Below are 12,569 nucleotides of genomic sequence, written 5' to 3' on the forward strand. Positions count from 1 at the left end.
TGAGGGCTTTACTGCTCGGCTTGAAATGGTATGATAAACATAACTTGGGTCCCCTTATTGTTGAAGGGTATTCCTCGAATGCACTTGCTTGGGCATCGAATAGAGGAGTAGTGGACCATGGAAGCTCGACAACATTATAGCTGAGATTAGGGACCTAGTTCGTGTCATTGGCCCTCAAATACAACATATGAGGAGATCCGCCAACGAGATGGCGGACCGTTTGGTGAAGGATGGGGTCAATTTGGAGATGGTTGATGTGCTTCAATGCTGCCCTCGTATTGGGCCAAGCCGGCACCTTAAATTTTATTGGTATGAAAAAATAGTACAAGAGGGGGATATGCTTCCTGACCTCCAACCTAAAGATATACAGTGCACTAAAGATTGCTCCGATAGCTAGCAATTCCAAATGCATCGCAAAGAACCATTCCTCTAGAGTCCCTTTAGGTAACTCTTTCCACGAATTAAAATTTTTGCTATTTTTGTTATTACAAGCAAAATTCGCTAAATGGTCTGCCTCTTGATTACCTTCTCTTGAATGATATTGATCAGGACTTGGCTATCTGATTCAATCCATACCCCCGTAATCTTCAGTCATGCAGTATCTTAGACCATCTAATAAAGCTCTGCACTCAGCCTGCATATTTGTACCCACACCATAATAGTGAGAAAATGATAGAATCACTTTTGCATTGCTATCCTGAATAATTCCTCCTCCTCCTGATTCACCTGGGTTGCCCTCAGAGGCCCCATTTATATTCATCTTGAAAGTTGGTCCTGGTGGCCTTCTCCAACTCACCCAAACACCCTTAGGAGGAGAAACTTTGATTGGAGCCATTCCCAAATGGGAGAGAGCCAATGATTCGATAAGGAGCACTCTTTTTGGGTTTTAAACCTTCATCAAGGCAGATTATCCACTCAAGAATAGACCTGACAGTAAAAGAAATAGGCCTCCTTCCATTCTCCTTCTGCATCTCTCCTTCCAAAGTTCCCAGGATATTATAGAAGGGACAACTCTGATAATATTGACATATTGCGTTTGGACCCTTCTCGAGATGTTATACCAATAAGTAAGCCTGCCATGAATACTTTGATTACACATCACCGGGATATCCAACTTGCTGGAAAAGCAACTCCAAACTGATTTTTCCATGCTACTATTAATGAAAAGATGGTCCATATCTTCCGCTTGAATATTATCACAACAATTACACTAGGCGAGCTTAGAGGCGAGCTGTACAGTCTTCTTCTGGATCTGAAAGTCCACAGGAGTGGCTTTAACAAATAGCCTCCATAAAAAGCAACTAATCTTTGAAGGCAGCTCATTCCATATAAAGTTCGCCCATGATTTCCTTCTCGCTTGATGTCTTATTGAGTTCCAAGCAGAACTTGTTGAAAAATTGCCAGCTCTATTTGGCATCCACACCAGCTGATCTTCACGGCTAGACACTGCAATGTTAGAGCTACTGACTGCATTGACGATCCCAGGAGGTAGCAAATTTTCAAATTGACTACTATCCCATTCACCATACCCATTAACCACGTCTTGGATAAGCAAGTCTAAATTAAAATCCAACACATTATCTACATAGCAAATAAGAGGCAAGTTGCAAATCCACCAGTCTGTCCAAATATTAATATTATCTTTCCCAATGATCTACTTTGCGTTAGAAAACCATATGTCCTTTATATGAAGCATGTCTTTCCAAAGTTTAGAATCTCAAGCCTTTGATTGAGCTAACCAAAATCTCTATCATCGTAAATAGCGGGTCTTTATAAATTCACTCCATAAAGAATAACTGCTATGGAGCCTGTGAATAGCTTTGAGTCTAAATGCCATACCTCCTTTATTGACTTAGTACCAATCCCACCCTCGGCTTTCTTCTTACAAATCTTGTCCCTCGCATTTATGACCATGCTCTATCGTCCCCCACCAAGAGTTTGACAAAATGCTTTCTATTCTTTTGATAACAGTGATAGGAGGATTCATAGCAGAGAGTATGTAAATTGGCATAGAGGATAACACATGGTTCAATAACACTAACTTACCTCACTGGAAGAGTAACTTGCCTTTCCAACCTTCCACTCTGCTTCTAACTTTGTTAACAAGTTTCTCAAAAACCTCAACTTTTGAGTCTTCCTTTGAAGAGAGGGGGCGAATGAGTCTGTGGGTTGCAACATTTATGCTACAACACAATTTTAGTCTGTGCCTTCAATGTATGGCTATGAGTAGCTAATACTCCCCTCACACATTGGCTCTCACTATTTTCTCTCGGGTTTCGCCAGATTACGCAGCTAACAGAGAGCTATGTTTCTCTGCACTTTCACTGCACTTTGTGGTTGTGCCTCTGCTCTCTGTCTGCATTTATATTTGTACTTTCTTTTTTGTTGTTGTGTTGTTCTTGTCTAAGGGAATCTCCTTTTAAGGATGAATAAAACGACGTTTCGCGCATGTAAGCGTCACAGCAGAATTCGACACTGAATTCGAAAAACTGATTTTACTGACTTTTACGAATGCACGTGCCGAAAGTAGCCGACTTTTGAGCGTGCTTCACCGAAAGAGAGAATTTTCTTCTTCTTTCTTAAATAAAATAATAATATACATCACCATCATCATACTTTAATACACACACACCCACTACCATTAAAATGATCGGCACTCCCAAATGGGAGGGACCCACTCCAACAAATCTCCCCCACGACTTATTTGGGGAGGCCGTCAAGCCCGCTTCTTTTCTACTAGCTTGTAACTTTTCTTTAGGTAAGGTTTTTGTTGTCATGTTGGAGCCATTATTATCAGTGTGGATTTTCTCAAGTTGTAATAGCTTTTCATCCAACACATCACGTATCCAGTGATACCTCACATCGATGTGTTTGGATCTAGAGTGGAACATTGAATTTTTCCTGAGATTGATTGCACTCTGATTGTCACAGTACAAGAAATACTTTTCATGCCTCTAGCCCAATTCTTATAGAAACTTCTTCATCCATAGGATCTCCTTACATGATTCTGTTAAAGCAATGTATTTTGCTTCTGTAGTAGATAAGGCAACACACTTTATAATTGGGACTGTCACGATACAGCTCCCCTTGCAAAGGTTAATAGGTACCCTGACGTGGACTTTCTCGTATCTACATCACCAGCCATATCAGCATCTGAGAAACTTTCCAATACAAGTTTAGCATCACTGAAACATAACTGAGTGCTAGATTTAACGCTAAGATACATGAGTATCCATTTGACTGTTGCCCAATGTTCCTTACCAGGGATTTGAGAGGAACCGACTGACAACTCCAATTGCATGAGCAATATCAGGTCTTGTGCATACCATGGCGTACATTAAACTGCCAACTGCTAATGCATAAGGCACTTTATCCATTTCTGATTTTGGAAAGTATGATGATGGTGATGTATAGCATTATGTGATTGACCGCATCACAGTAGAGAACATGCTTTGCTGAGATGGATTGCACTCTGAATGTCCCGTGGTTTTTCCCTTCACCTCGGAGGGTTTTCAACGAAAAGCTACAAGCTTGCAGAAAAAAAGCAGGCTTGACGGCCTCCCCAAATAAGTCATGAGGGGGAGATTTGTTGGAGCGGGTCCCTCCCATTTGGGAGTGCCGATCATTTTAATGGTAGTGGATGTGTGCGTATTAAAATATGACGATGGTGATGTATAGCATTATTTTATTTAAGAAAGAAGAAAATTTTCTCTTTCGGGGCGAAGCACGCGCGAAAGTCGGCTACTTTCGGAGGGTGCATTCGCGAAAGTCAGTAAAATCAGTGACCGAATTCAGTGTCGAATTCTGCCGTGATGCTTACATGCGCGAAAGGTCGTTTTGTTTATCTATAAAAGGGGATTCCCTTGGACAAGAACAACACAACAACAAAGAGGAAAGTATAAACACAAGCGTAGACAGAGAGCAGAGGAACAGACACAAAGTGCAGTGAGAGTGCAGAGAAACATAGCTTTCTGTTAGCTGTGTAATCCGACAAAACTCGAGAGAAAATAGTGGAGCCAGTGTGTGAGGGGAGTATTTGACACTCATTGCCATACATTGAAGGCACAGTATTTGTGTGCACTTAGTAAAAGATCCACCTTGCAGGTGATGTTGTAACTCATTATTCATCATAGTGAAAGATTTTAACTGGTCTACGGTCCCGTGGTTTTTCCCTTCACCCCGGGAGGGTTTTCCACATAAAAATTTATGGTGTCATTTGTCAATTTATTTTCACCTCCATATTTTTATCCCATTTAATTTTCACAGCTTCGATTCGGGAAAACTTTATTTAGACCTGAAATTTCACTCTTCCTCTCATACGATCGGCAAAATACCCCATTGTCTCAAGGGCAAGCCAATAGAGAGTTGAGTAGGCATGGCATAATATGGGATGTTACTAACCAAATATCTTCTTGAAAAACATGTTCTCTCTCCTAAACCTTTTCTAGAAATTCATCTCTAACAAGAGAGATCGACAATCATCCACCTGAGCATCTCCTAATTGACCTTTACCCATGATAGAATAAAGAAATGCATAACCCACACTTTGTGCCCCTCTCTACGAAAATGTTTTCTTCAATTTTGTGTTGGAAAGACGTGCATTTGATCTGCATCACATTGAAATTTAAAAGAACTAAGCATGCTCATCAACTGTGACATATTGCGAGAGAATGGCCCATCTGTACTTCGGGTGAAAATAATAGTCCTTTCTGGCGGGTCATGTACCAATACACAAAAAAAATGAAATAGAGCTTGCACCAAATTCATCTAGCAAATAAGATTCCACGTGCACAAAAGGAGGCAATCGGTACTCGCAGCCTACAGTAATCTGTGAGCAAGCATTGCTGCCCAAAGTAGGATGGCTATTGAGTAAGATAAATTTCTAGGAAAATGATAACCCTTAATTAATCTGAGAGCAACCATGACATCCAAAAGAGGATGGCTATTAAGTAAGGTAAATTTGTAAGTAAAATGATTAACTACATGCACGATTCTGAAGGCTGCATCCTGTTATTAAATCAAGGCAAATGATACTAATTGACTAGTTTTCCTTCCAGTGATCCGTTTATTCGGGAAAATTGAATGAGGTAAGGGAGATTTCCACCATGTATTGATTCTTTCTTCTAGTAATCCCGTTTTGTTTTGGTTCCTTAAGGATATGATAATAATTCCCCAAACATAGATTGGAAAGAAAAATAAAGCGAGGTGCATTATCCATCCAATCATGACAAATAAAGCCATAAGTTCACCAAATAGTTTTATACCACTCTTTTTAAATCTAAAGCACTCAATAAGTCCTGAGAGGTATGATTTAAATCTGCAATCCCTATTCTCTCTCCAAGTATTCTCCTTTATTTATGCCACCTTACTTTTATTATTTAGTCCTGTCAACTTCCAGTAAATATGTCTATCCCCATAAATCAAGAAGTTTCTTTCCACTGGCACTACTCATGTTGTGAGCAACAAATGGTTAGTTACCACATTCCCAATATTTTATTTGTTGAATCTCTTTTTCGTTTTGAACATTGAGGTAGGAAAGTTCAATCCCAGCTTAAACTCAACTCAACTCAACTAAGCTTTTGTCCCAAACTAGTTGGGGTTGGCTAATGAATCCTTCAGAAATTTTTCATGGAGAAGGTGAAAGGATCTACCCGGCTCAAATTGACTAAGTCTGATCTCGACACTAGTGGGGTATGTCTACGTGGATCAATTTCTTCCATTCTATCATTTCTAAGGTCATGTTCTCTGTTATATTCCTAGCCCTCAAGTCTTTCCTCACTATTCCTACACAAGTTGTTTTCGGTCTGCCCCTACCTCTTTTTACTCCATCAACTTGACACGAGTCGCTTGTTCTCACTGGAGCATCCAAAGGCCTACGTTGGATATGCCCAAACCATCTTAAGTGGTGCTCTCTCATCTTCTCCTCAATTGGTGCCACCCCCACCTTTTTACGGATGTCTTCATTTTTAATTTGATCTAACCTTGTATGGCCGCACATCCATCTAAGCATTCGCATCTCCGCTACACTCATCTTATGAACATGCTGCTTCTTGGTGGCCCAACGTTTTGAGCCGTACAACATGGGTGGCCTAACAGCTGTCTTATAAAACTTTCCCTTCAACTTGGTAGGTATTTTACGATCGCACAGAACTCTTGAAGCATGCTTCCACTTCAACCAATCTGCCCTTATTCTGTGGTTGACATCCTCTTCAATCTCTCCTTCCTTATGTAGGATTGAACCAAGATAGCGAAAGATATCCCTCTTAGGTACCTCCTGTCCAGTCATATTTACTACATCGTCACCCTACCTCCTTCATTACTAAAGTTGCACTCCATATACTCTGCCTTAGTCCTGCTTAGTCATATTCAATCCCAGCTTACCTATCAAAAAAAATCTCGCTTTGAATTACAACAATATTTTCACCCTTATAAATATTTTCACCTTTGTCATAAACATGCATAGCCATACGGGAAGCGTACCCAAAATGGCGATGGGATATGATATTTAAGCAAGGTAATCCAACATATGCATATTCTCCCATGGCTACGTGATACACACAATTTTACAATGTATAGAACAATGTGATATGCACATCGGTTTATGCATTTGGCAAGGAACCCCTGGTTTTAAAGGTTAATCAGTTTTTTGGTTTATCATTGATATATAAAGTTGAAAACTATTACACAAAGGATATAGCTTACACAAATAATACCATCAGTCAAGAGTAAATAGATTCCTTTTAGCAAGTATGTTTTAGCAACTTGCATTCTTACATGGTCACACATATGCATGTCATAAATAAATATACATATATAGAGATTTGCTAGCCACTTCGCAGGAAGCCATTTCTCGCCTTGCTTTCCACGCACGCACGCGCGCACACACACACACACATATATATATATAGGGATTTGCTATCCACTTTCGTGGGAAGCCATTTCTCGCCTGGCTTTCGCAAGTGATGACAGACGCATGTGTTGACTTTTGGGAAAAGTGAGTATGAGCGGTATATGAGGTGAAGGTTAGAAACACGGTGGGCCCACATTTTTAGGGTGATCCAAACCATTCGTTTGATAGGCCCTAACATAGATAGGGTGTGCCCAAAAAATCAGCTCCATAGGATCAAACCAACCCTTCGAACTGTGTAGGTGAAAAATGGGCAAATTTGGGCAAATTTATACCCGCCCATTTTCACGTCCACAGTTTGAAGGGTTGGGAAGATCCTATGTAGCTGATTTTTCGGGACACCTTATCTATGTCAGGGCCTATCAAATGAATGGTTTGGATCACCTCAAAATGTGGGCCCACCGTGTTTCCAGCCGTCACCTCATATAAGCTTATATGAGGGGCCACTCATACTCACTTTTCCCTATATATATATATATATATATATATATATATATATATATGTGTGTGTGTGTGTGTGTGGACAAACTGTGTCTGTCCATTTTTTCCCTCTGCTGTTGGATGGGTTAGGATGATCCTATGGATCTGATTTTTTGCTGACACCCTATCAAGGTAAGGGGCTTTCAAATGAATAGTTTGGATCACCAAAACAATGTGGGCCCCCACTGTATTTAACCCGACCGAGTAGATAAGCTTAGCTACAAGACCGAGTAGCAACACTTTTCCGTATATATATATACTTTTCTACACACTAGTGTAGATAAGTTATCTACACACTAGCTTAAAATACAGTGGGGGCCACATTGTTTGGGTGATCCAAAGCATTCATTTGATTGGCCCCACATAGATAGGGTGTGCCTAAAAAATCAGCTCCATAGGATCATCCCAACCCTATGATTTGTGGAGGTAAGAAATGGACGTGTATAAACCTTCACAAATCTATCCACTTTTTGCCTCCACGGTTCGAAGGGTTAGGATAATCCTATGAAGCTGATTTTTTGGGCACATCCTATCTATGTGAGGGCCCATCAAATGAATGCTTTGGATCACCCAAACAATGTGGCCCCCACTGTATTTTAAGCTAGTGTGTAGATAACATATCTACACTAGTGTGTAGAAACCGTTCTCTCTCTCTCTCTCTCTCTCTCTCTCTCTCACACACACACACACACACACACACACATATGGGTTTTGCTAACAAGTGCCCTAAAGGCACTCGTTAAGCATCATTTAATGGCCCTAGGGATCATGAATTTACACGTACTTTGATGAAAAAATCTCAAAACATGTGTAAAGGTATAAAAGTATCTGTAAAATCATGTTCCCAATAGTCATTAAATAATGCTTAAGTGCTTAACCAGTGCCCTTAGGGCACTCGTTAGCAAAACCCTATACATACATATATATATATAGGAAAAGTGTTTGTGAGCTAGAGTTCATATAAGGGCCTGTCAAATAAATGCTTTGGATCATCCAAACAATGTGGGGCACCCTATGTTTGTGAGCTCTAGCTCATATAAGCTTATATGAGCTCTAGCTCACAAACACCTCTCTCTCTCTCTCTCTCTCTCTCTCTCTCTCTCTATATATATATATATATATATATATATATGGGAAAAATGTTTCTACTCTGACGGACCATATAAATTATATATATATATACAGAGAGACAGAGGGCGATAGACAGAGGGCGAGAGAGAGAGATGGTTATATTCCAATGCATAGAAATTCAGATTCTGTTGACGTACATATTAATTACCCTTAATCCTACTCTAAGAAACTCTAACCTTGGCAAATTGATAAGCATCCACACCCTTCAAAAGAAAGGGCCTGCAACCCTATGCAAGAATTTCAATGTATCCCATGATGTATGCCGGGACATGGATAGCTAGTAATGCAAAGTCCAAGCAGTAGTAACTTGATTAAATCCGAACAGCTAAAAACTACAGGTATGCCCTAAGCTTTCAACCTCCAAAAAAATTATTGTAGAATGAAACTACCAGAGTTCTAATGTGGAAAGCATGACAAACTGACCTCTACATGTCTTGAACCCCAAGTAAAGCGACGGTGATTAGGATTTGCAGACTTTCCACCCCATCCTCGGTACTCGTGCAATTCAGTGGATACATATATACACCTAGGGAGCCTCTGAAAAGATGACTCAAGAGGGATACTGCCACACGTGACAACCTGCATGAAGAAAAAATCGATATTGTTTCAGAAAAGAATATTGCAATACAGAAATAAAAAAAATAAAAAAAGAATATTGCAATACATATTGTTTCTGAAAAGAATATTCCAACAAGGAGATATCACAGTTTGAGAAGAGCATTTCAACCATTTGGAAAAGCTGAAAATACATGGCAACACACTGAAATTTGGCTTTCGACGTCCATATATAGCTACTGAAATAACTTCAAGATAAATTTCATGAAAACAATGTCCGTGAATTTTATTTTATTTTGTTTGGATAGTTGATGGATTTTATTAATAAAAGCAAAGAATAAATTAAAAACAATATCCATGATTTTTTTTTGTTTTGATAGTTGATGGATTTTATTAATAAAAGCAAAGAATAAATTACAACAGGATCAGAGAATGTCCATTGCACCAGAATGGTGAAATTACTTCTTCCTTAGCATGTGTATCCGGTGCAAATTACTTCTTCCTTAGCATGTGTATCCGGTGCCTCCGAGATAAGTTTTTAACTAATAACTATACGATCACTTTGAGAAATTCAGCTGCATAAGTGAAATCTGCATGTGTGAAATCAAGCCCTAGATAAATATTAGTAGTTACACAACAGTTACTGTCATAAATCAAATCCAAAGTATTGATTTCGCAATTGGAGGAAACCCAATATTGCAAGCAATGGATCTTCTATAATGCCTTAAAAACTTATTTTCTGATGAGCTGTCATCATAGGATTCATATAAGACCCATGTATAGAAATCCGTATTCCTTGGAAGAATTTACTTCAACCTATACGCTCATAGGCAAGCCTGTATGTAACATATAAATTTAATGCAAGGATGAGCCATGGCCCACCAAAGATGGTCCTGGTGGGGACCATGGCCCACCAAAAGTGTCCACGTGACCCTTGAGTGGCTTTAGAGAAGGCTTCTTTTATTTTATTTTTGTTAAATGGCGAAAACTAATTAGAAAAAAGGTGGTTAGATGCAAGCCAAACAAAGAAAATAGAGGAAGGAATACAAAGGTAGTATCAAGAAGGAAGAAAATTGACAAGCTCCATTTCAAGCCTAGCGCTACTACAATGAGCTAAGTGGTTTGCTTCGCTATTCGTACCCCATAAAACACGACCCCTTCCTGATCACCCAAAGGGAGTAGGAGTGTGGGACCACCTTTCCTTCCAAATCACCCAAAGGGATGCCAACAACACAACACTCCATAAAACGCGACCCCTTCTATGCCGGGGGGAGTAGGACCACCCCTAAAAAGAGTCCCAATATGCACGATAAGAACCCAAATTGAACAACAAAAGACCCCACTCGTAATTCTGCGATGGATGAGGATATGGTAAACGAACTCGCCCACCTCAAGGCATAGAGCACAATGATATATAATGAGCATCTTCTGATTGCGTAAGTGGTCCGACGTGAGAATTTTAATGAGGCACACCGTGAGGATTTCATTTGAAAGACTATTATTTTATGGACATAAAAGGGTATTTTGCTAATAAATCAGTGTTAGTGTTTAATTACAAATAGATGTGAGTGAGAGAGGTCTCATAATAAGCATCAAGCCAATTTTTCATGTCAAGGAAGAGCCCTCTAAGTCTTCAAAGATGGATGCTCTCATACTTCAACCATGATAAAATTGGCTTAACTTGTAAGTGAAATGCCCTCAATACACATTGTTGACTTCAAAGAACCTTACCTTTCGAATCCTAGTTAGGACAACTCTCATTTCAGCATAAATTGCCTGGGAATCAGCAGAAGGGCCCACATATGCGAATAAAAGCCTATCATTAGCATCCGAGATGGCTTACCCAAGCCCAACACTCAGAGAAGAAGTGTTGTTCAACATAGGGACCTTGTTGCTCCCGTCAAAGTTCAGTTTCAAACATCTGTTAGAGGGGAGCAATCCATACAACATAAACTTTGAAAATTGTAAAATAGAAATCAATTAAATAATTAAAATAAATATTAATAAAAAGATTAGTTTAGATGTTCCCTCAGTCACCTCAATGATAATTTTATTGATTATGATTGCAGAAATGTGATTATGGTCAAAGAAGATGTGATCATCTCTCTCTCTCTCTCTCTCTCTCTCTCTCTCTCTCTCTCTCTCTCTCTCTCTCCATTTTTTTAAATGGCATTTCTCTCTCTTTCTCTCTCTCTTCATATGATCCAATTATTGATGGGAAAATAGGATTTTCCAAATACACGATAGCCTTTTGTTTCCAATTGGTCTACTATACCACCAAATCTAGTGGTAAGTCAAACTGGAGCAACTATCTAAGTTACTATAGACATTAAAAGGCGTGACAAAATAGTCCCAGAGACCAACACACCAGGGGCAAGATATGAATAAATGTGATGGGTTATCCTCTGGGAGGTCACAAAAAAGAGCAATTCACGAATTCACAGATGCTCCTCTTCAATAGTTGACAACGAGTGAGAAATGCCACAGAGAACATACCAGATTGGTCAGGTTTAACGTCACGGAGAACATACCAAATTGGTCAGGTTTCCATATCACATCATCTTCATCATCCAATGTTGGCACAATACTTGTGTTAAGTAGTAAGTACAAATCCAATAATCCATCAGAAGCCCTTAAAGAGAGGCTTTCACGAAAAATCAAAGTGATGTGACCAGATAATCCTTGGAGGCCATATAATCTGCAACTATAGCCCTAGGATTCAGGGCTTTCGTAAATAAGATTGGGTAGTGATTGGCCAGAATGCAATCTCCACACCATTTACCCAGCCAGAATAAAGTTTCTTTATTTCCAATGCTGTAGAAAATGTTTAATTTCAAAATTTTGAATTTTTATTTCCGGGAATTTCATATCTGTGAACCCTCACTATTCCTTCCTAGGCGAAGGCTAGACCCTTGCTTTTGATATCTTTCTCGAGTTATAGAGGCCCAAACTCATTTTGTCACTAAATAGTCTCCAGACTCTCTACCACCATTTAGCCAGTAAAGTCCCGATTTGAATCCAAATATTCTTTACTTTGATCCCGCCTTTTGGGTTGGGAATACACACCCGATTCCAGCCGGAACATTGGTGGTTTGCTTGTGGGTTGTGAGAGGACTTGCTTGTGCGTGCGAGGCACACAGCAGGAAATCATACTGCAGCTCATGTGCATGGTCTAAGGGAGCTTTGAGTGCGGACTATGAGTTTCCCAAGGGAATGCTCCAGTTTCTTTGGTTGAGGACGGGGGGCCAAAGACAATGCATGTTGAGTTGGTTTCCCACATGCCTTGCGCGTACGGTGTAGGGGGCTCGCTATACTACTTGCCTTCTACATCGCAGTACGTCTTGTGGGTAGGCCAATCTCTAGGCCTTCCATGAGTTCGTGCCGGGGCGACCTTGGTTGCCCTCGCAAGGTGCACAGCTTGCGGATCAATCCATAAGGCATCTTGCTTCTTGGATGACCAAGCCTTTGTCCTTGGCGGATTTGTGCATGGCATCGT

General features: G+C 40.0%; 1 protein-coding gene across 1 annotated transcript in view; it reads right to left on the bottom strand.

Annotated features, from left to right (window-relative positions):
- Positions 1–12,569, bottom strand: part of LOC143862465 (Ubiquitin-specific protease family C19-related protein) — a 43,038-nt gene that overhangs the window by 20,578 nt on the left and 9,891 nt on the right. Inside the window, exon 2 of the mRNA XM_077373518.1 lies at positions 8,942–9,097. Within this exon, the coding sequence (XP_077229633.1) occupies positions 8,942–9,097 (156 nt within the window). The remainder of the gene's footprint in view (positions 1–8,941; positions 9,098–12,569) is intronic.

The sequence above is a fragment of the Tasmannia lanceolata genome, unplaced genomic scaffold, assembly GCF_043159265.1.
Source record: "Tasmannia lanceolata isolate RefF3 unplaced genomic scaffold, GAP_Taslan_0.1 ptg000003l, whole genome shotgun sequence".
NCBI lineage: Eukaryota > Viridiplantae > Streptophyta > Magnoliopsida > Canellales > Winteraceae > Tasmannia > Tasmannia lanceolata.